At 50.2% G+C, this 23,656-nt stretch overlaps 1 protein-coding gene across 2 annotated transcripts; it reads right to left on the bottom strand.

Moving 5' to 3' along the window:
* Positions 1 to 356: 356 nt before the first annotated feature.
* On the bottom strand, positions 357 to 22,742 carry LOC308572162 (2-acylglycerol O-acyltransferase 3-like). Of its 2 annotated transcripts, XM_081168119.1 has the most exons (9): positions 22,607 to 22,742; positions 22,285 to 22,380; positions 20,970 to 21,077; positions 11,990 to 12,060; positions 11,588 to 11,792; positions 9,930 to 10,101; positions 7,579 to 7,781; positions 6,848 to 7,047; positions 357 to 525 (listed from the first exon to the last, which is right to left on the bottom strand). In XM_081168119.1, the coding sequence occupies exons 2-8, from the start codon at positions 22,349 to 22,351 to the stop codon at positions 6,893 to 6,895; spliced, it is 981 nt and encodes a 326-aa protein (XP_081024245.1). In that variant the 5' UTR covers positions 22,352 to 22,380; positions 22,607 to 22,742; the 3' UTR covers positions 357 to 525; positions 6,848 to 6,892. The 2 variants fall into 2 exon arrangements, with proteins under 2 accessions (XP_081024245.1, XP_081024244.1); XM_081168118.1 differs by lacking the exon at positions 357 to 525 and having other exon boundaries at positions 5,274 to 7,047.
* Positions 22,743 to 23,656: the final 914 nt, after the last annotated feature.

The following is a 23,656-nucleotide window of genomic DNA, read 5'->3' as shown; positions in this document are numbered from 1 at the left end:
ATCTCTAATACCGTAACGAATCATTGTATTATACATATCCTTATGAGTTTGTAATCTTTGTTCCAGTTCGTAATCTCTATTTGAGTTTGTAATCCTTGTCAGAATACTTACTTTTGAATGGATTAGTTTTTGTTACAATTGACTATTGATTTGCGAGTAGGGACCCCTCCCACTACTGAAACTTATACTGGCCAGAGTTCTTGGTGCGCTTTTTTCTTGGTGTATTTAATAACAAGAACTCCAACTTATTTAACGTCGTTCTCTACCGACTGAGCTTTCCCAGGTTTGTGGAAATCATCAGTTAAGTCAATAAAACCCTGTTGTATGAATGGAAAGCAATGGAAAAACACTGTAAATATCCGAACAAACTGTTTTATTTTGTACAGGAGGGTAAAAAGAGAAATACAAAAGCATAAATAAAGTGTTTCTGAGCCGTAGTGCTGGGCAGAGCAGGGGTGGCCATGATCCCAGAAGCAGAAGAGCACCAACTCGGACCTTTTCCTCTCAGCTGTCAATGGGCAACACCTGATAAAGGGAAAGACAGAAAATCATACTGTATACTCACAATATTGGCACAAGAGACTGGATGAGCAGAACTGAGCTGACATAACTGTAATTCCAAAAGGAAGGTAAAATATTTGCTCCGTGAGGAAAAGGCAGGCAATACACTGACAGCTTGACTGACAGGTGACAGGTCATGGCCTCAAAGGTCTGTCTGTCACTCCACCTGTTTTATGGCAGGGCATGAAGTTTGAATGAAGCTTCTCTGAAATGAATTGTGGAGGGGAAATGTAACTTCTAAAAGGAGTTACATGCCTTTGTTTGGGGCTTATTCTTTCCTGGTTTAGAGGTTGAAACCTTATTGCAACAATAAAGACAAGGCTTAATAGCTGCTTCTTGCTTTCCTATATCTGGGTGCGGTCTCTTGATTTATCCTGACTGGGGAAAGGACCTCACGGGGCGCACTGCAACCAGGGATACCCAGATTTCAAGTCACCTTGGCAACCACGAAAGGACGATGGGGCTGAACAGCCGCTTTTTGCTGGCATTTATTTCTCTGACCTGCACGAGGACCTCGGGAATAACAGTAATAATAATAATAATAATAATTTATTATTTGTACCCCGCCCATCTGGCTGGGTTTCCCCAGCCACTCTGGGCGGCTTCCATAGAAACCAAAAATACAGTAAAATATCACAGATTAAAAACTTCCCTGAAGAGGGCTGCCTTAAGATGTCTTCTAAATGTCAGGTAGTTATTTATCGCTTTGACATCTGATGGGAGGGTGTTCCAAAGGGCAGGTGCCACTACCGAGAAGGCCCTCTGCCTGGTTCCCTGTAGCTTTGCTTCTCGCAATGGGGGAACCGCCAGAAGGCCCTCAGCGCTGGACCTCAGCGTCCGGGCAGAACGATGGGGGTGGAGACGCTCCTTCAGGTATACTGGACCGAGGCCGTTTAGGGCTTTAAAGGTCAGCACCAACACTTTGAATTGTGCTCGGAAACGTCCTGGGAGCCAATGCAGGTCTTTCAAGACCGGTGTTATGTGGTCTCGGCGGCCGCTCCCAGTCCCCAGTCTAGCTGCCGCATTCTGGATTAGTTGTAGTTTCCGAGTCACCTTCAAAGGTAGCCCCACGTAGAGCGCATGGCAGTAGTCCAAGCGGGAGACAACCAGAGCATGCACCACTCTGGCCAGACAGTCTGCAGGCAGGGAGGGTCTCATCCTGCGTACTAGGTGGAGTTGGTAGACAGCTGCCCTGGATACAGAACTGACCTGTGCCTCCATGGACAGCTGTGAGTCCAAAATGACTCCCAGGCTGCGCACCTGGTCCTTCAGGGGCACAGTTACCCTATTCAGGACCAGGGAGTCCTCCACACCAGCCCGCCCCTTGTCCCCCAAAAATAGTACTTCTGCCTTGTCAGGATTCAACTTCAATCCATTAGCCGACATCCATCCTCCAACCGCCTCCAGGCACTCACACAGGACCTTCATCGCCTTCACTGGTTCTGATTTGAAAGAGAGGTAGAGCTGGGTATCATCTGCATATTGATGGACACCCAGTCCAAACCCCCTGATGATCTCTCCCAGCGGCTTCATATAGATGTTAAATAGCATGGGGGAGAGGACGGAACCCTGAGGCACCCCACAAGTGAGAGCCCAGGGGTCTGAACACTCATCCCCCACACCACTTTCTGAACACGGCCCAGGAGGAAGGAGCGAAACCACTGTATAACAGTGCCCCCAGCTCCCAGCCCCTCTAGACGGTCCAGAAGGATGTTATGGTCGATGGTATCAAAAGCCGCTGAGAGATCCAGCAGAACTAGGAAACAGCTCTCACCTTTGTCCCTAGCCCGCCGGAGATCATCAACCAGTGCGACCAAGGCAGTTTCAGTCCCATGATGAGGCCTGAATCCCGACTGGAAGGGATCCAAATCGTCCGATTCTTCCAGGCGTGCCTGGAGTTGTTCAGCAACCACTCACTCAATCACCTTGCCCAAGAATGGAAGATTTGAGACTGGGCGATAGTTGGCCATACTGGCCGGGTCTAAAGATGGTTTTTTAAGAAGCGGTTTAATGACCGCCTCTTTCAGCGGATCTGGGAATGTTCCCTCACAGAGGGAAGCACTCACCACCCCGCAGAGCCCATCACCCAGCCCTTCCCGGCTAGCTTTTATTAGCCAGGATGGGCAAGGATCAAGGAGACAGGTGGTTGGTTTCACGCGTCCAAGCAGCCTGTCCACATCCTCGGGGGTAACGGATTGAAATTGATTCCATGCAACTTGACCAGACAGGGCTCTAGCACTCTCCCGCCCCGGCCCTGCTCCCACGGTGGTGTCTAGCTCCTTCCGAATATGAGTGATTTTATCTGCAAAAAACTTAGCAAAATCATTGCAGGAGATCTTGGGGTCTTTACAAGGTCCGGTGGTACAGGTGGTTCCGTTAAATTGCGAACCACCTGAAAGAGTCTCCTGCTACTATTTTCTGCAGATGCAATAGAGGCAGTGAAGAAAGTCTTCTTCACCGTCGCTATCGCCACTTGGTAGGCTCGACGTTGAGCTCTAACCTGTGTCCGGTCAGATTCGGAGTGAGTTTTCTGCCACTGACACTCTAGCCGTCTCAGCGATTGTTTCATCGCCCTCAGCTCCGAAGAAAACCACGGGGCTGTCCGGGCTCCATGCAATCGGAGAGGGCGCTTCGGAGCCAGTCGATAGCCCTGGTTAACTCCACATTCCAGCGGGCCACCAGGGAATCAGCTGAAAGGCCATCAACATGGGATAAAGCATCCCCTACCACTCTCTGGAAACCATTTGGATCCATTAAATGGCGGGGGTGGACCATCCGAATTGGTCCCACCTCCCTGCAGAGGGGATGGGTCGCAGAGAAGTCCAGTACCCAGATTTTCACTCAAAACCAGGGTGCAAACTGGGAGTTGCCTTGGGGCATGCACAGAGTGCACACGATGGGTGGGCAAAGGGGAATGCTGAACCGCGCCCCCTCTCTCCCATCCCCCTTTGGCCTGAGACTCCTGGCACCCCCCCCCCCGCCCTTCCTCCACCTGACCCGGTCATGTCCCGGGCATTGCTCCTGCAGCCGGAGAAGGGTCCTTGAGCCCCTCGGGCAAACAGATCCCCAAGCCCAGCTTAAAGGTTAAGGGACCCCTGACCATTAGGTCCAGTCGTGGCTGACTCTGGGGTTGCGGCGCTCATCTCGCTTATTGGCCAAGGGATCCGGCATTTGTCTGCAGACAGTTTCTCCGGGTCATGTGGCCAGCATGACTAAACCACTTTTGGCGAACCAGAGCAGTGCAGAGAAACACCGTTTACCTTCCCGCCGGAGTGGTACCTATTTATCTACTTGCACTTTGACATGCTTTCGAACTGCTAGGTTGGCAGTAAGCCCAGCTTACCCTCCCTCTATTTCCTGGCCAAAGAGCAGGGCCCCTGTTAAGGAAAAATCTGGGTGAGAGGCTGCTCAGTCCCCCAGCTCGTCTGGCAGAGCCCGCGGGTCCCTGCGGAATAAAGGAAGGAGTCCAGCCACCAACCGGAGCAAATAGCTGTAGACCAAAGTTTATTGCACAGTAGTTTCAAAGAGCAAATTTTGAACCCCGAGGATGGGGTGACAAAGACTTTTAAAACTTTCCCACTATATCCCAGAATACAGTTCGTACAGATCATTGCTACATCACTGACATGTCACAAAAGGGGAGGGGTTAACCTTGGCAAACATGTCCAGACAAGTCCTTGGTAGAAGATTAGCATAAGACATGGGAGGGCAAGACTCAGGTATAAGATTAGCATAGACAAATATGTCTTAAGTACCACCACCCAAAACCACAATAGAAGTTCCTTTGCATGTCTGGAGCCTGAGGCGAGTCAGGTGATGAGATTTGGCTTCCCTTGGCTAACAATGAGCCCAGCAATTGTCACCTCTGGGAACTTCCTGGAGTCCTTTTGCAAGGGGAAAATAGCTTTGGAATGGGGGGAACTGGGAAAGGAGATGATTTTATATTATTTTAAAGCTAGGTAACTTCCCTGATGGGACGCGGGTGGTGCTGTGAGTAAAACCTCAGCGCCTAGGACTTGCCGATCGCATGGTCGGCGGTTCGAATCCCCGCAGCGGGGTGCGCTCCCGTCGTTCGGTCCCAGCGCCTGCCAACCTAGCAGTTCGAAAGTACCCACAGGTGCAAGTAGATAAATAGGGACCGCTTACCAGCGGGAAAGTAAACAGCGTTCCGTGTGCTGCGCTGGCTCGCCAGATGCAGCTTGTCACACTGGCCACGTGACCCGGAAGTGTCTGCAGACAGCGCACAACCCTAGAGTCTGACAAGACTGGCCCGTACGGGCAGGGGTACCTTTACCTTTACCTAACTTCCCTGAGCTGTCAAGTTGAAAGGATACATTCAGGCATAATATTTAACTTTAAAGATGTGCCTCCCCCCGTAATTTCTGTAACAGCCCCCATTTTCCGAGTAAGAGCTAGGCCTGCATGTCCAAATGATCTTTTCTCTTGCAGACAGGCAAGCTCCTAGCTGCTCACCCGGAGGGCATGTGGGCAGCCCCCTCAAGCCAGCACCATGGATCCAGGGCCTGTCAGGAGCTCGGCCTACACCCGAGTAGGACCCAGGCAGAGAAACATGCCCGACTGGTATGTTCTCTCCCTCCTGATCGATCGTTCGGGTGCTTCAAAAGCTTTCTTCAGCCCGGACCGATGCCAACCGACACCGGCACACTTAGGGATCCGCAGAGTATGCACATCATGCGTAACAGAACTCAGCATTTTGGCTAATCTACTTTATTTACATATAAACACACACGGAGCACTGCAACATGGCTCCCTCTCTCTCTAGCATCAGACAGCAAAGAGGAAGAACAAAGGACAATAGTCCCACTTCACAGAACACAAACATCCTGTCTCCGTCACTTCCCACTCTGTGGAGTCAAAACATACACCGTCATGTAAAAGACAACAATCCCATGACTGCAATCATGGGTCAGGTATTCAGACAGGGGCCACGACCTGCTTCTCTGGCTGCCGAGCCCTGCAGACCTTGCCTTCATAATGCATGTGTGAATGAGACAACCAGCCTTGGGCTCCACAGGCAAGCACAAAAAGGGGGGTTCGGGCACCAAGGACCCAAAATTAGACATCAGGCATGGCGCCTTTTATTGGAAATGGTGTTCTTACGGTAAAATCTGGGTGCGAGGCTGCTCTGCCACCCAGCTCGTCGGACTAAGTCCTCGGGTCCCTGCGGAGGAAAATAAGCTCAGCCGGAGACAGGTGCAAGCTGCAGAAGATCCAAGTTTATTGCGCAACAGGTTCAAGGCGAGATTGCACAGTGAGAAAGGGGTGACATGAGCTTTTAAAACTTCCCTCCATGTCCCAGAATACAGTGCAAAATACATCAGTTACATCATGAATACATTAAGAAGAGGTTGGGTTACACAGATTACATCATGAATACATTAAGAAGAGGTTGGGTTACACTGGATTAACATATGGAGGAGGGAGGAGGGAATATGCAGAGCCGGAGATATGCGCAGATAAGCACATCCTGAGTACCGGTGATGAGAAGACAATGGTCCATGTATGCATAGTCTGCCACCTGGCATTGCCCGGAGGAAAGGCTTGGCAGAGTGATTTGACAGGATTAGGGTCTTCCTGAGAGTACGTGGCACCTCGCTTGAGGGATTATGGAGGACAGGGGAGGTGTCATGGAGTCCTAGAGAAATGGAGCCAATTGGCACCAAAAGCAAGAAAATCGGTGTTGTGGTTGATTCTATATGAATTTTTAAAGATTTTAGCCTGTTTTATATTGACAATTGAAGTCGGAAACAAAATGGATACATTGTAGCGACATTTGACACTTTTATGGGTTCACAAGTTTCGATTCCATTGTTCTCCCAGTGGGGAGCTGTCAGCAGCTTGTCAAGAGGTTAAATGAGGCGTGCAGGAGCTCGCTGAGCTAGCTCTGCAAAGCGAATGCATGGTTCTGATTGGGTAGAACGCACCCATTCAAAAGATAGGAAATACAACTTTATACGGTCTACCCATAGTAAAAATAGAGCGGGAGGCGAGGCATAAGACGTTTGGGCTTATTTCGCCCGTAATAGCGGATCAGTGTAGGAAAGGGGGAAAAGGCACTTTATTTATGGGGCTTGGGGTAAAGTGTGGTGCTTGTGCAACGGTATGGGGGCTGAGGGGTCCATGTGGGGCTGGGTGCCATTGAGGTCATCGCCTCGGACCCTCTGGTGACCGGCGGAAGGGTGAAGAAGACATGCCCCCCCTTCTGTATCAGTGTGTACAGATGGGGATGGGGGGGCAAAGACTCCCGCGTGTCTCCCCCCATCACAACCTTTTGTCCTCTGATGCTGCTTCGGGTCAAGTCTGGGTCCCTCTAGGTGACGAGGAGCTGCTGGGAGGCCGGGAGGCCGCAGGATTCTTTATGGGCATCAAAGAGCTCCTTCAGGGCCTCGACGTAGAGAGCGTGGAAGCTGTTTACCTCGTCCTCGGTGGGGCACGGGCGGAGCGGGACCGGGATAGGCTTCCCCACTGCAGGAAGGAGAAGAAGCATGGACAGTTGGGGGGTCTGCTCTGCCCCTCGCCCCCCACCCATGGCAGCCAGGGCCTCCCCACCCCAGCAGCTTTGCACTCTGGCCTTGGGTTTCAGGGGTGGCTTAAGTGCAGGAATGGAGGGGACCCCCGAGGGTCATCCAGCCCAACCCCTTGATTTGTGGCCACCCAACCTCTGCTTAGAAACCTCCAAGGAAGGGGAGAAGGAAGTCGGTGTGTGTGTGCATGCACACACGCAATCGCAGCTCCCTCCATAGCAAGCCCCATAAAACGAGCCTGCTCATTTGATTTCTGCATTGTAGAGGGGTTGGGCTAGATGACCCTTGGGGGTCCCATTCAACTCCACAGGTCTCCGATTCAGTTCGAAGAGAGGGCGAAAGCATCACAACCTGCCGCTTTGTACGATGCTGAAGAGTTTGTGGCTCTTTGCAAGCAAGTTGGTGAGTTGGGGGGATTTTGGGGTGCAGGGCAAAGGCTAAGGAAGGAACGAGGAGCCTAGTGGGTCCTTACCCACCACCGTGAGGGGGGCAGCCATGGGCTGGATCCCCCAAGACGTGCTGGAGAAGAGGCCCCTCCCGCTGAAGAGACAAGGGGCGATGCCGATCAGCTGCTTGAAACCGAGCTGGAGGCGGCGAACAAAGCTGCCCTCGGGGAAGCGGATCTGTCGGTAAATGTCGTTCTCCCCAAAGGTGTAAACGGGCACCAGGTCAGCCCTGCGAGGAGGAAGAGGAGGAAGAATTTACTTTCTGTTTTGAGAGAGGGAGAGACAGCATGTCACCGTGCTCTCCTGGGTCGTTGATTTATTTTGCTGCTGTACAATAAATCGCTTCTTAGAAGAAGAACAAGAGTTTGGATTTGATATCCCGCCTTTCACTCCCTTTAAGGAGTCTCAAAGCAGCTAACATTCTCCTTTCCTTTCCTCCCCCACAACAAACACTCTGTGAGGTGAGTGGGGCTAAGAGGTCACCCAGCAGTTGCACCTAATCTGGTTGCCCGGGGCAGTTTCCATGGCAACGGTGAAGGACAGTGACCAGAGCAATGTACAGCGCTGGGTGATCGACAGCGGAGCCAGTCATCATCTGCTGCCATCTGGTGGCCAAATGCGGAACTGCAGTGCTGTTTCTGAAGGAAAAACTGTCACGCTTGCCGGTGGATCCAAGAGACAGCTGACAACTGTTGGCTCTGTTTTTGTTCCTTTTTTGCAAGCTGAACTGGAAGCATTTGTGGCCCTAGGGATGGAATGCTGTCTATTGTCTGTGTCTTCTTTAGTTAGAGATGGGTTTAAGGTTTGCTTTGAGAATAATGCATGCTCTATTTCCAGGGGTGGGAACCAGTTGGTCAGTGTTGAATGTCAGAACAGGCTATTCTGGCAACGTCTCAAGCAGGTAAGGGTAACACTGGGTCAGCACAGGCACAGTGTGCAAATGTTCCCACTCACTATATGTGTCATCATTTGTGGAACAGGAGGATGTCCCACTGCAATTGGGGATATGTGAGGAAAATATCAGGGTGCACTGAGGGATGCAAAATGAAGTCATGTGCCAAGTTCCTGGATTGCAGAGCATGCAAGGAGGCAAAGGTAAAAACGTGCAGTTATCCTAGGTCTGACAGGGTAACCAAGAAACCTTGGTTCATGTAGATATTTGTGGCCCTATGCCTGTTGCAAGTCTGGGTGGGGCTAAATATGTTTTAACCTTGACAGATGATTCCTCCAGAAAGAGCTGGGTGATACCTCTGAAGGACAAGGGTGAAGCTGCCACCATGCTGAGGGAGTGGGTCACTGCAGTGGAGCTCCAATTCTCATTGAGGGTTTGCAGTTTCCAATCAGACCACGCGGTGGGGAGTTCACTGGGTCTGCGTTGCAGAATTACTTTCGCCAGAAAGGGATACGTCACAGGTTGACGGTTCCGCATTCACCACAGGAAAACGGGATGGCAGAAAGGCGGAACAGAACGCTCCAGGAAGCGGTGGAAGCGATGCTTTTTGACTCGGGCTTACCACAACGCTTCTGGGCGGAAGCTTGGGAAATGGCGAATTTCACTCTGAATCGTTCCTACAACTGTTTCCTACTCACACAAGCTATCTGTTATACTCTGCTGAAGCCGGGAGGAGCAGAGTTGCGCATCAGAAGAGTGCTGGATGCCAAAGCACTCAGCTGTTCACAGTCGAAACAGACGTTCAGCAGAACAGGTTATGGCTCATAACTCACAGATGGAATGTCAGGTCAGGGAGAGCATTTAATCCAACCAAGAACCTTGCGAGGGAGGCTAGGCTGTGGGAAGTCAGGGACTTTAGCATATGGAATCCACGGCCTGTTATACATTAAGAGAAAACTTAATTGGGGAAAAGAGAAGGTCCCAACGAAGGAGGAGCGGCTTTTGAAAGACATGGACTAGGCAGAAATAGCAAAGCTCACAGCAAAATTAAGAGATCAGAATGATGAACTTCTTACAGAAGGGTGGAGGCAGTTTGTGGATTACTTAAAAAATATTACAGTCAAATGAAATCACAGACAGAATTCAAGATAAAAGCAGCAGAAGAAAAATGATAAAATAATTGTACTAATCTTTTTGTAATACATGATGATACAGCACAGTAGAAAAGCTTTGAGTAAAAACACTGTAGGTGGAAAGTCCACTTATGGAACAGTGGAATTATTTGTTGGGAAAATGTATGAAAAATGTATGAAAAATGTAATGAGAAATTATAGAGCAAGGGAGGGCAGGGACCTTCCATTCTCGCAATTGCTTCATTGGGGCAAAATCCACCAGGAAGCACTGCCATGCTCACGAGGCCCGAGATATTGCTGACCTGTGCCCACCCCCACCCCGGACACCCCCTTGCCCCCTTGGTGCCCCTACCCGTGTTGCAGCGCCAAGCGCACGAAGCCCTTCCTCCCCTGAAGGCGGACGCGCTGCTCTCCGGGGGCGCTGTCCAGCGACTCAGACGTGCCCCCCACCACAATGACCACCGCGTGCCCGGGGGGGCCACTCAGGAGGAAGTCCAGGGACCTTTTGTTGACTGGGACCATCCCTGGAAGTGGGAGAAAGCAAAGGTGCTTGTGGGTGTGAGACATTTCCTGGGGTTCCCTGCTTTGCAGAGGGTTGGACTAGAGGACCCTCGCGATTCTCCTACAACTCTGAAATTATGCGAGTCTATTAAAGCACAAAAGGGTCGCTGGCAAAGGATCAGCGTGTCTAGAAGTGGTTGGAGGAGAGACGGTGGCTATCAGATTGAGGTTGAATCCTGACAAGACAGAAGTTTTGGGGGGCAAAGGCGGAGGACAGGTGTGGGGGACTCCCTGGTCCTGAATGGGACAACTGTGGCCCTGAAGGACCAGGTGTGCAGCCTGGGAATCATTTTGGACTGACTGCTGTCCATGGAGGCGCAGGTCAGTTCTGTGTCCAGGGCAGCTGTCTCCCAGCTCCATCTGGTACGCAGGATGAGACCCTCCCTGCCCACAGACTGTCTGGCCAGAGTGGTGCATGCTCTGGTTGTCTCCCGCTTGGACTACTGCAATGAGCTCTACGTGGGGCTACGTTTGAAGGTAACCCGGAAACTACAACTAATGCAAAATGCAGCAGGCAGACTGGTGACTGGGAGACCACGTAACACCGGACCTGAAAGACTTACATTGGCTCGCAGTACATTTCTGAGCACAATTCAAAGTGTTGGTGCTGACCTTTAAAGCCCTAAATGGCCTCAGCCCAGTATACCTGAAAGAGCATCTCCACCCCCATCGTTCAGCCTGGATACTGAGGTCCAGCTCCGAGGGCCTTCTGGCGGTTCCCACCCTGCGAGAAGTGAAGCTGCAGGGCAGAGGGCCTTCTCAGTAGTGGCACCCACCCTGTGGAATGACCTCCCATCAGATGTCAAAGAGAAAAACAATTACCGTAGATTACGGCGTATTAGGGAACTGGGCATATAAGATGACCCCCTAAATTGGCCATTCCACACCGGGAGGAAGCCGCCCGGCAAAACCGGCTTAGCATCGCTGGGCAGCTTCCTCCCGGCGCAGAGCCCGCTGCCCACTGCCGCTGCCCAGCGAACCCATACCCAACGTATAAGACGACCTCTGACATTTTAGAGAATTTTCCAGTGCTAAAAAGTCGTCTTATATGCCAGAATCTGCAGTATCTGACTTTTAGGAGACATCTGAAGGTTTAGGGAAGTTTTTAATGTTTGGTGTTTTATCGTGTCTTTAATATTCTGTTGGAAGCCACCCAGAGTGGCTGGGAAAACTCAGCCAGATGGGTGGGGTATAAATAATAATCATAATTATCATCATCATCATTTGCACAAACAAACGCCCCTTTTCATTTGCACAGGAGCGAAGAATGGAAGGAAAAACAGACGTTCTTCCTGGGGAATTCTATTCCGAGGGGCACTGGGAGGGCATTCCTGAGACTGGGGTGGTTCCTCCCATTTGATGGGCCAGGCAGGGTTCTTGAAGATGGTCCTTAGGGGAGGGGCCACCCCACTTCCCCACCCCAAACATTCCTCTCTCTGTTGGCCTCACCTGAGCTCATCATGTACTCCCGGTAGATGGGCATGTGGAAGAGCCCTGCGAGGGTGGCCAGGCTGGGGCGGAGGCCAGGGAAGGCGCGGGAGAAGCCCGTGGCCTCGGTGCAGAAGACAGAAAAAGCCCCCGCGCAGATGATCCCATGGGGGTGGGAGCCCAGGACGTAGTTCCGCGTCGGGGGCAGCTCGGCCGTCTTCACCAGCTGCAAGGCAAGAGGGGCGAGGCCTTTGGCATTTGGACCCCCACCTGAATGTCAGTGCGCAGATTCCATGGCCAGCAGCCTTTGACGGCCGCCACCTCCTCCTTCTCTGTGATCTGGTCTCCAGGGGTTCCAGAGACCCCGGGCATCCTTCTGAGGAAGGTGGACCCTCCTTCGCCCTGCCAGCCCCCTTCTCATACCTTGATGGGGAAATAATCCCGGTGGAGCTCCCAGACTCTCCAGCGCCTCATCCAGTCACAGCGGCGCCCACCTGCGAAGACAAGGGTTCAGGCAGGGGATGGAGTCAGAATTGTGGGGTTGGAAGGGGACCCCCAAGGGTCATCAGCCCAGCCCTCTGCAATGCAGGAATCACAGCTGAGGAATCCCTGGCAGGTGACCACCCGATCTCTGCTTAAAAATTCATTTAATTATGACGTGCTGATGTTCAATTTTAGTGTTTATTATTGGATTCCAATGGATTATTGCATACTGCTTTACTTGGTATAAATTATTTTAAAATTATTGTGACTTTTTATTTAGGATCTGATTGTTACTATTAATACTAGATATTTTATTATTATTGTGTGTGTGTGTTGGAAGCCGCCCAGAGTGGCTGGTGCAGCCCAGCCAGATGGGCAGGGTATAAATAAAATTATAATCAATCAATCAATAACGAGGAGCAAGATGATGCTTGGGGTCCCTTCCAACTCTGATTCTATGCTCCTGATGGTAGGAGTCTATCAATTGATGAAGATGATCATCCAAATGTCATAGACCAAATGGAGCAAACAGCATGCAGACCTAGTGGTGGGAGGAAAAAATCCTTAAATAAGAGACACGGGGGAATGATTAATGGACTTCAATGTCTGTACACTAATGCGCAAAGCATGGGAAATATGTGGAGAGAATCAGAACCTACAGGGTTAAGAGGTTCTGTGTGACGTCTTACATTCTGAGGCGTGGTTGAGTATATTGAGGGGAGTGTTTCCTGTGTTCAGTTCTGTTTCGCTTTTGCGGAGAGAGGAAGCACGATGTGTGCGTTGTCGCCAGGAAAGATTTAAGAGCTGTTTTTCTACACGAATAAAGACTTTTAGAAGATAAGGAAGACACCGTGCGTGCAGCCTGATTTATTTTACACACACGCACAGCAACACTTTCTCGCTGCGTGCACTCTGCTCCCTGCCTGGGTCAGCTTCAAGCTTCCGAGCCGAGCTGCGCAGGGGAAGCGCTGGCTGGACGGCAGGGCAATTTGCCAAGAGGTTATGGATGGTCAGCAAACGCTTTGAAGCTGTTGCCAGACGTGCCGGTGTGTGTGTGGGAGCCAGCTGAGGAGAGGCTGCAGAGAGCTTGGAGCTGTGCCTAACGTTTGAAGGCAAGCTGACGACGACGCTGAAGCCAGCTTTGAGTCCTGCCTGAAGTTGAGAGAGGCAGACGAACTCAGCTGGGAGGAGCTGATCTGCTGGACCCGGAGCTGGAGAGCTGCTGTTTGTATACGTGAGTAAGCTGGGCCCCGGGGGAGAAGATGGCAGACAGCCATGAATCATTTGCGGTTCCATTTGAAAAATTGGACGGAAAAAACTGGGAGGAGTGGAGTAGGAAGCTGAAGGCCTGGCTGGTAGCCAAGGGTTTGTGGGGAGCGGTCCAACAGCTTCCACTACCCCCACCAGCGGCCGGTGCAGCGGCAGCAGACATTGCAGAGGCACATGCGTCGCAGAGAAAGAATCAAAAGGCCCTGGGAGCCTTTTGTGCTCAGTTTGGATGGTTCCCAGCTACCTTTGGTAGAGGGGCTTGATACTGCTTATGAGGCCTACCGTGCACTGGAAAGAGTGCACCACAGAACAACAGCTGGGGCAAAGATACACACCACCAGACGCTTGTTTGAGATGAAGCTGCGTCCTGGGGATAGCATCAGGAAGCATGTGACTGAGATGCTTTCTGTGTTCAACCAGCTGAGATTGTTGCAAGTTAACTTTTCTGAGGAACTGAAAGTTTATATCTTGCTCAGCTCTTTGGACAAGAGTTATGACAATCAGTGTCTAACTCTGGAGTCTATGGATCCGCAACAGCTGACGCTGGCTTATGTGACAGGCCGTTTGGGGGATGAAGAAGAACGGCGTATCAGAGAGGGCAAAGCTGGCTCGGGAGGCTCCTCAGGTTGCAGAGGGGCCAGGCCAGCGGAATGCTCTGTTCAGGCTTTTTCCACTCGTCGCTGCTACGTTTGCAATTCTCCTGACCATCTGCATCGCAACTGCCCCCAGAGAGCAAGGGAGACAGGGCAGGATGTCTCCAAGGTCGTTTCCCATGGGAATCAGCCGGGTTTCCATGGCAACCAGTCCAGCAGAGGGGGCAGGCGTGGGAAGTCGCAGAGAGTACGTGGCTCAGAGGAGGAAGACGGCGCTTATCAGCTAACTGCATCCATGGCGGTTGTAGAGGACACCTGCAAAGGCCCCAAGGATGGGGGCAGCGGGACGTTTGTTGCTATGGCAGCTTTGAAGGACAGCTGCAGTGAGAGCAACGTGATACGTTGGATTATTGACAGTACTGTCAACAGACATCTGATAACTGAGACACCTGGTGTTGAGATGTGGAACTGCAAACCTGTTTTGGTTGGGAAGACAGTGTGTTTTGCAGACGATTTACAAAAGCCATTGTCTAAAGTTGGACATGTTTATGTTTCTGTTTTGCAGGTGCAGCTGCGAGTCTACGTGGCGCCGGGAATACAACATTGTCTTTTATCTGTACCTTGTCTCTTACAGGAGGGGTATAAGGTTTGCTTTGAGAAGAATGTCTGCACAATTTCCAGAGGGGGGAAAGTCTTGATCAGTGTTCCAAAAGGGCACAACGGCTTTTTTGTTCTTGAAACACCTCTGGAGGGTGAAGGGTGTACTGAGAAAGTACAGGCACAGTCTGCAAATGTTGATGCTCATGTTTCATGTGCTTGCGTGTGGCACAAGAAAATGTCACATGGTTCCTGTGAGGATATCCAGATGCTACCGGAGTGCACTAAAGGGTGCAAAATAAGGGAATGTGGTAGACCCCTAAAGTGCAGGGCTTGCAGAAAAGCCAAGGTAAAAGGGTGTGGTTTTCCCAGGGTGGAGAGGGTGGCCACAAAGCCTTTTGAGCTTGTGCACACAGACCTTTTTGGTCCCATGCAAAAGCAGAGTCTGGGCGGGGCCAGGTTTGGGCTGACGCTGCAGGATGATTTTAGCCAGGTTGGCTGGTTTTATCCTCTGAAACGGAAAGAGGATGCAACGCAACTGATCAAAGATTGGATTGCGGAGGTGGAACTAAGGTTCTCCACCAAGGTGCAGGGGTTCCAGAGTGTTCTGCTCTGCAGAAATTCTTTCACCAGAAAGGGATACGTCGCAAGGTGACTTCTCCTCAGGAGAAGGGAGTGGCAGAGCTTAGGAGCAAAGCTCTGGTTCAAGCAACAGAGATTCTACTGGATGACTCTGGTTTGCCTCAAAGCTTTTGGGGGGGAAGGAATTAAATTTGTAAATTTCACGAAGAATAGGTCCTACAATTCAGTGGTAGGTGACACCCCGCATTTTATGCTTCACGGAGAGAAGCCGAACCTGCATTTCCTCCGTGTATTCGGTACGAAAGCTGTGGTGTCGGTACCAAAGTTTCTGCAAGAGCAGGGTGGTCCAAAGGTCCAGGAAATGATCTTCTGTGGGTATGATCCTGCAACAAATGGGTGGAAGTTTGCATACCCAGAGGGTGATCAGACCAAGCTGCTGGTCAGCAAGCATGCTGAGTTCTGTGAGCAGGGTGGTTGGTCACGGCCTAGGGATGGTCCTGACGTTCAGTCAGATTGTCTATCTGAATCTGAGGAGGAAGGAGAGCTAGAGGCTGAACCTGAAAATGAGGACCAGGTCCAGGATCAAGGTCCGGAACAGGTTTGGGCATCTCCACGGGTTGTTAAAGGAGTGTCCAAAAGTGAGCCTTCATCTCCTGTTAGCGTAATGGAGAAAGCTCACAGATGGGTCAAGTCAGAGGGGGGGGGGGTCGTCTGATGAAGAAGACGCACTTGCTGGCCCCAGTGGGTCAGAAGAAGCACCCCAGTTTGTGCCCAGGCGTTCATCTCGGGCAACAAAGGGAATTCCACCTGAAAGGTATGAAGCCACTAGTGTTTGGGTTGGTGTGGCTAGGTGCGAATCTGAGATTTGTGAGGAGGTTCAACAGGTGCCTGACAAAGACGCCAGGAAGAGGCGAAAGGCAATGGGGAAGGTGTTGAACTCTCAAGGGTCTGTAAATATGTGTGTCCACAACTTCTCTCAGATTGTAAGGCGAGAGGGGGTGTGGAGAGAATCAGAACCTACAGGGTTAAGAGGTTCTGTGTGACGTCTTACATTCTGAGGCGTGGTTGAGTATACTGAGGGGAGTGTTTCCTGTGTTCAGTTCTGTTTCGCTTTTGCGGAGAGAGGAAGCACGATGTGTGCGTTTTCGCCAGGAAAGATTTAAGAGCTGTTTTTCTACACGAATAAAGACTTTTAGAAGATAAGGAAGACACCGTGCGTGCAGCCTGATTTATTTTATACACACGCACAGCAACAGTTTCTCGCTGCGTGCACTCTGCTCCCTGCCTGGGTCAGCTTCAAGCTTCCGAGCCGAGCTGCGCAGGGGAAGCGCTGGCTGGACGGCAGGGCAATTTGCCAAGAAAATAAACAAGATGAGCTTGTGCTCTTGGTACAGCAAACTAAATATGACATAATAGGCATCACTGAAACCTGGTGGGATAAGTCCCACGATTGGAATGTAATAATGGGGGGATACAATCTATTTCAGAGAAACAGACCAGACAAGAAAGGAGAAGGAGTGGCGTTATATGTCAGGGATGTGTATACCTGTGAAGAGATCCAAGATTTAGAACCTCAAAGCCAAAGTGAGAGCATTTGGGTCAAAATTACGGGAGAGAAGAATAACAGAGACCTCATTGTGGGAGTTTACTATAGATCCCCAAGCCAAACGGAGGACATAGATGATGCCTTCCTGGAACAGATGGCCAAGCATGCAAAAGGAAGGGAGATAGTAGTAATGGGGGACTTCAATTACCCGGATATTTGTTGAATGTCAAACTCAGCCAAGAGCATAAGGTCAAACAGATTCCTCACTGGCCTTGCAGACAACTTCATTGTCCAGAAAGTGGGAGAAGCAACAAGAGGAACAGCCATTTTAGATCTGGTCCTAACCAATGTTGATGACCTGGTTAGTGGGGTAGAAGTGGAAGGATCATTAGGCGCGAGTGATCATGCTCTTCTGAAGTTTACTATACAGCGGAAAGGAGCAGCCAAGCATACTAGGACTCAATTTCTTGACTTTAAGAAAGCCGACTTCATAAAACTTAGGGAAGTGCTGGGTGAGATCCCATGGACAGTAATACTAAAAGGAAAGGGAGTTCATGATGGCTGGGAGTTTGTTAAGAGGGAGATAGTAAAAGCACAACTTCAGGCAATACCAATGAGACGGAAACATGGAAGGTGCCTAAAGAAGCCAGGGTGGCTATCTAAAGAACTTGTCCATTAAACTTTAATTAGTTTAATGTTAAGTAAACGTCCAGTGCACTTCCAACGCCATAAATCTTATCTCAGCAGAGAATTTCGTGCAGCGGTTGAAGAAGGCAGGAGAGTCAGTACCTTTCAATGAAGAATCCTGGAGCAAGCACTTTGGAACTCAGGAAAAAAAACTTTATTTACAAAAGAAAAACCCTGGCGATAAAGCACACATGCTTTTATCTCCGGCATAAAGAAAACTTTACTCTAAACTTAACTCATATTAGCAAACACGCCCATGGCCACAAACTGAGTCTGCGAGTCAGGTCAAGGGGGGGGGGGAGAAGAGAGAGAAAACATATGGGTGAACTGACTATTTATACAAACTAACTCACATTCCTGGATGCTTAATGACTTCCAGCTGCTCAGTGACTAGAGCGACTTGTTACCTCTTAACCCTTTAGTACCAACAGAACTTTTAACTGAGTTAAGATTAAAAAAGGATGTGTACAAAAAATGGAAAAGGGGGGAAACCACCAAAGAGGAATTCAAACAAATAGCCAGCACGTGTAGACACAAAGTCAGAAAAGCTAAAGCACAGAATGAACTCAGGCTTGCTAGAGAGGTTAAAAGCAACAAAAAAGGCTTTTATGGGTATGTCCGTAGCAAAAGGAAGAACAAAGAAACAGTGGGGTCACTCAGAGGAGAAGATGGTGAAATGCAAACAGGGGACACAGAAAGGGCTGAACTCCTCAATGCCTTCTTTGCCTCAGTCTTCTCCGATAAAGAAAACAATGCCCGACCTGAAGAATTTGGAGCAAATGATTCAGCAAAGGAAACACAGCCCAGAATAACTAAGGAGATAGTACAAGAATACTTGGCTAGTTTAGATGTATTCAAGTCTCCAGGGCCAGATGAACTGCATCCAAGAGTATTAAAAGAATTGGCAGATGTGATCTCAGAACCACTGGCAGTCATCTTTGAGAATTCCTGGAGAACAGGCGAAGTCCCGGCAGACTGGAGGAGGGCAAATGTTGTCCCTATTTTCAAAAAGGGGGAAAGAGAGGACCCAAATAATTACCGCCCAGTCAGTCTGACATCAATACCAGGGAAGATTCTGGAGCAGATCATTAAGCAAACAGTCTGTGAGCACCTAGAAAGGAATGCTGTGATCACCAATAGTCAGCATGGATTTCTGAAAAATAAGTCATGTCAGACTAACCTGATCTCGTTTTTTGACAGAATTACAAGCCTGGTAGATGAAGGCAACACAGTGGATGTAGCCTACCTTGATTTCAGCAAGGCATTTGACAAGGTGCCCCATGATATTCTTGTAAAGAAGCTGGTAAAATGCGGTCTTGACTATGCTACCACTCAGTGGATTTGTAACTGGCTGGCTGACTGAACCCAAAGGGTGCTCATCAATGGTTCCTCTTCATCCTGGAGAAGAGTGACTAGTGGGGTGCCACAGGGTTCTGTCTTGGGCCCGGTCTTATTCAACATCTTTATCAACGACTTGGATGATGGACTCAAGGGCATCCTGATCAAATTTGCAGATGACACCAAACTGGGAGGGGTGGCTAACACCCCAGAGGACAGGATCACACTTCAACACGACCTTGACAGATTAGAGAACTGGGCAAAAACAAACAAGATGAATTTTAACAGGGAGAAATGTAAAGTATTGCACTTGGGCAAAAAAAAGGAGAGGCACAAATACAAGATGAGTGACACCTGGCTTGAGAGCAGTACATGTGAAAAGGATCTAGGAGTCTTGGTTGACCACAAACTTGACATGAGCCAACAGTGTGACGCGGCAGCTAAAAAAGCCAATGCAATTCTGGGCTGCATCAATAGGAGCATAGCATCTAGATCAAGGGAAGTAATAGTGCCACTGTATTCTGCTCTGGTCAGACCTCACCTGGAGTACTGTGTCCAGTTCTGGGCACCACAATTCAAGGAGGACACTGACAAACTGGAACGTGTCCAGAGGAGGGCAACCAAAATGGTCAAAGGCCTGGAAGCGATGCCTTATGAGGAACGGCTAAGGGAGCTGGGCATGTTTAGCCTGGAGAAGAGGAGGTTAAGGGGTGATATGATAGCCATGTTCAAATATATAAAAGGATGTCACATAGAGGAGGGAGAGAGGTTGTTTTCTGCTGCTCCAGAGAAGCGGACACGGAGCAATGGATCCAAACTACAAGAAAGAAGATTCCACCTAAACATTAGGAAGAACTTCCTGACAGTAAGAGCTGTTTGACAGTGGAATTTGCTGCCAAGGAGTGTGGTGGAGTCTCCTACCTTGGAGGTCTTTAAGCAGAGGCTTGACAACCATATGTCAGGAGTGCTCTGATGGTGTTTCCTGCTTGGCAGGGGGTTGGACTCGATGGCCCTTGTGGTCTCTTCCAACTCTATGATTCTATGATTCTATGATTCTATGATTCTATGATTCTATGTTATATTTTGGGGAGGGTTCTTTTGATTCCTGTCAATTACAAGATTTCGTGTGTGTTTTTATAGCAAAATTTAGTAAATAATGATAAATACATAAATAAATGCAGCTGATTTTTCTGCCCTCCATACAGAGAGAGAGAGAGAGAGAGAGAGAGAGAGAGAGAGGGAAATGAAATACCTTCTGCCATTGTGTCATATATTGGAGGCTGTCTTGGAAAATAGATAACAGTAAATAGCAGTGAGGAAAACAGGTTTGGGATGGTTGCAAGCTGCCCCAGGGGAAGGGGGTGAGCTGGAGGAGGCGGGGCAGGGCGAGACAGCAGCTCCACCTGTGTGGGTCTGGGTGTGGGGCAGAGCACCCTTCTCAGACAAGGAGAGGCGTCTTGCACCTGCCCTCCGGGTAGGGTTGGGGGCAGTCCCGGATTTACCTATAAGCTAAACAGGCTATAGTTTAGGGCCCCACTCCCTTGGGGGCCCCCCAAAAATTAAAGGAAAAAACCCTGGATGTACATTTCCGAAATATAAGATAAAAAACAAATAAAATAAAGCCTACCTACATCAACATTGTTTTGTGTTGTGTAGGCTCCTGTGATGTAAGTCATGGGCCCCGCCTGCTAGCCTGTTCCCTTAATTATCCCTGGCTTGCTCATTTCTATATATAGGGTACCTACGATCTGCATCTGGGACGCGGGTGGTGCTGTGGGTTAAACCACTGAGCCTCTTGGGCTTGCCGATCAGAAGGTCGGCAGTTCGAATCCCCACGACGGGGTGAGCTCCCGTTGCTCAGTCCCTGCTCCTGCCCACCTAGCAGTTCGAAAGCACGTCAAAGTGCAAGTAGATAAATAGGTACCGCTCCGGCGGGAAGGTAAACGGCATTTCCGTGCGCTGCTCTGGTTCACCAGAAGCGGCTTAGTCCTGCTGGGCACATGACCCGGAAGCTGCACGCCGGCTCCCTCATCCAATAAAGCGAGATGAGCGCCACAACCCCAGAGTCAGTCACGACTGGACCTAATGGTCAGGGGTCCCTTTACCTTACGATCTGCATGGACTGCTTGCATGGCTTTAGATACTTATTAGGTCCATCAATTACCATATAGCATATATTCAGCACAAAAACAGTGACAATTTGTTGTGGACAAAGGACAGCTGGACATATAAAGGGCCCCATCACCTTCAGTAGCTTAGAGCCTCATCAAACCCCAATCCGGTCCTGGTTGGGGAGAATCGAACTCACCTCTCTGTGGCGTATCCCAGTCGAAGATCCACCAGGCGAAATACAGGACGCTGATAGGCCAGTAGGAGGTGAAGAGCAGGTAGACCAGGAGAACGGAGAAGAAGGAACCTGGGGGGGGGGGAGATTCTGTGGAATCTTGTTTTTTTTGTTGTATGCTGCATATCTGATTGCAAAATTCTGATTTGAAAAACCAAATAAATTTATTTTAAATAACCAATATCACAATGTGGACTTCAAACTTGTTGTGGATGATATATCAATATATCGCCCAACACTACCCACAACGGGATTCAGAGCCCTGCCTGGGACCACAACCCCAATTTCACGGGACCCCCCGAGGATGTGATCTGAAGCCTCCCTTAACCCAGAAGAACATTTTAGGTTGGAAGGGGCACCCCAGGGTCATCTAGCCCAACCCCCTGCAGTGCTGACTCCCTAGTCCAGACTCACCTGGCCAAAAGCTGCTTTGAAAAGAAGAGGGGGTTTGGCTTTTGGGGGAGGGGGTGAAATAAAAAAAATTAAGGTTTTATATATATATTAAATGTTCATAAATGTACCAAGTAAACACGTACATAAATATATAAACCACATGTATGAAGCAGCACAGGAAAACAGCCCAGAAACCATTTTGACCCCCAAACTGACCAAACAATTTCTCTGCAAGGTCGAAGGAAAATGGAAAAGCCTCCCCATTGTCTTTTCCTTCACAAATCCTGTCTTAAGGACTCATTTAAGAGATGAATAGGGTGTGAGCCTGTGACCTGGCTCAGGAACTAAGTACTTATAATTACAAAAGACTGGCCAGGCTCCCCAGGGTATCCAATCAAGTGAGCATTAGCAGGTAACCTGCCAGACAGGAGATAAACAATGCACTCAGATTTCTGCTGTAGACCGCTCTTTCTGTGATGTAGGTGTGATGTTTCTGAGGGTGGTCTTGGACTCCAGGGCTGGCAATTTAAAATGTCTACATGAGGGCGGGCACATCTGGGTTCTGGGTCCTCCTCCTTTCCTGCGTGTGAAGGGGGCACCCTGTTGCAACAGTTCAATATACATCAGACTAGCTGCTTTGCTTCTCAATATTCTCTGCTTGGCCTCTGTTCTTTTCTCCGACCGATGGAGAACCTGCAAAGGACTCTGTAAGGGCTCTTGTGTCCCCCATAAGGGAAGAAGGGCAGATTTACGTTTCTTACAGGGGCCTTACCTGCCAGAGGACCTCCCAAGGGCCATGGCCCCAAGAAGAGGAGGAGGCCAAGCTGCCCCTCTTCCCTGATCTCCCCCTGCCCCTCCCTCCCTCCCACCCCAGCTCCCAACTTACCGAAGAAGAGGAAGGTGAGGACCAACTGGAAGACGCTAAGAGCCTCCAGGTGTTTCTGCAGTGCCATCTTCTGACCCTGGGTCTCAGGAAGAGATCCTGGGGGGGGGGGAATCCACAGGGGGGGTTGTGGGGGGGGAATCTGCAGCAGGACTCCAGCCAGGAGGGGCCCCTGCCTTGGCAGAAGGGAGAGCGTGAAGACGCAGGTGTGTTCAGCACAGGTGGCCTCTGACCTGCATCCCAAAGCCCAGCTGCTCCCCTTCAGCCGTGCCCTCAGGAAGGGGGCAGCATGTGGGGCAGGAGGAGGAGGAGGAAAGAGGCTCACTTGTCCAGGAGAAGATGTTGTCTTGCCCGCGGCTGCAATGCACAAGTCTCTCTCTGCCACCTGCACTTTGGTAGCCAGGTGAGTTGGCAATAAGGATGCTGCTGGCACTCAGGTGAGGCAATGGGGACCTGGCTGAGCTCTCCTCCTCCGAAAGGAGACAAGGTGTGTCATTTCATTCCTGACCTTAAAAAGGTCAAGCCCAGTGGCTCCCAAACTGGGCGTGCCCAGAGGACCTTCAGATTCGTTTCTTTTGACTCGCAGCCCTGCCTGGCACCTGCCTTGCTGGCCCTCGGCTCCCTCCCCTTGGCCCTCATCCCAGGGCCGCCCCGCCCTCTTGGCCCACAAGACAAAGGTTGGGGTGCCAGGATTGATTGCCCCATCTGCCTGTCTCCCTTCTCCAAACCACGGGGGAAGCTGCGCTCTAGGAGATAATCATTATCATCATCATCAAATTTTATTTATATCCCCCCCTCCCCAGCCAAAGCCGGGGTCAGAGCAGCATAAAATGCCATAAAAAGCAGGGAAGAACCGTTTTCAAAACAACAGACGCATTTCAAAAACAGTGGGACTTCTGGTAGAACCATAAAGCGGTATAGTTGGAAGGGACCCCCAGGGGCCATCCAGCCCAACCCCAGGGGTCATCCAGCCCAACCCCTTGCAAGGCAGGAATCGCAGCTTTGGTGGCACTGTAGCTCTAGGGAAGAAAGAGTGCCTCTGAGCAGGTGAAGAGTGCTCTGAGGATCCACAGCTGCAGCTGCCTCCCTTTCAAAGGGATCAAGCGCAGCTCCTCCTGATGGCCTTTAGGTGTCCCTGGAAGAAAGACAGGGTGAGAAATCACTAGGGTTTCTGAAGCACCCTGTGGGTGGGGGTGTTGGGTGCAGTTCAAAGGTCGTCCCCTCCTCCTCCTCCGTCTCCTGCCAGGCAGGGCAGTGAGGTCCAATATGACTTGACCGGGGGGGGGGGGCAGAGGTAGAAATTACGCAAACCTTTCTCTGGCAACGACATTGCTTCCTGCCTCAGGGCAGGGCAGCCTCTCTACAAATTAGCATT

Source organism: Podarcis bocagei, assembly GCF_964188305.1.
Source record: "Podarcis bocagei genome assembly, chromosome: 13".
NCBI lineage: Eukaryota > Metazoa > Chordata > Lepidosauria > Squamata > Lacertidae > Podarcis > Podarcis bocagei.
The sequence above is the reverse complement of the archived record's forward strand: the minus strand, read 5'-3'. Positions and strand labels throughout refer to the sequence as shown.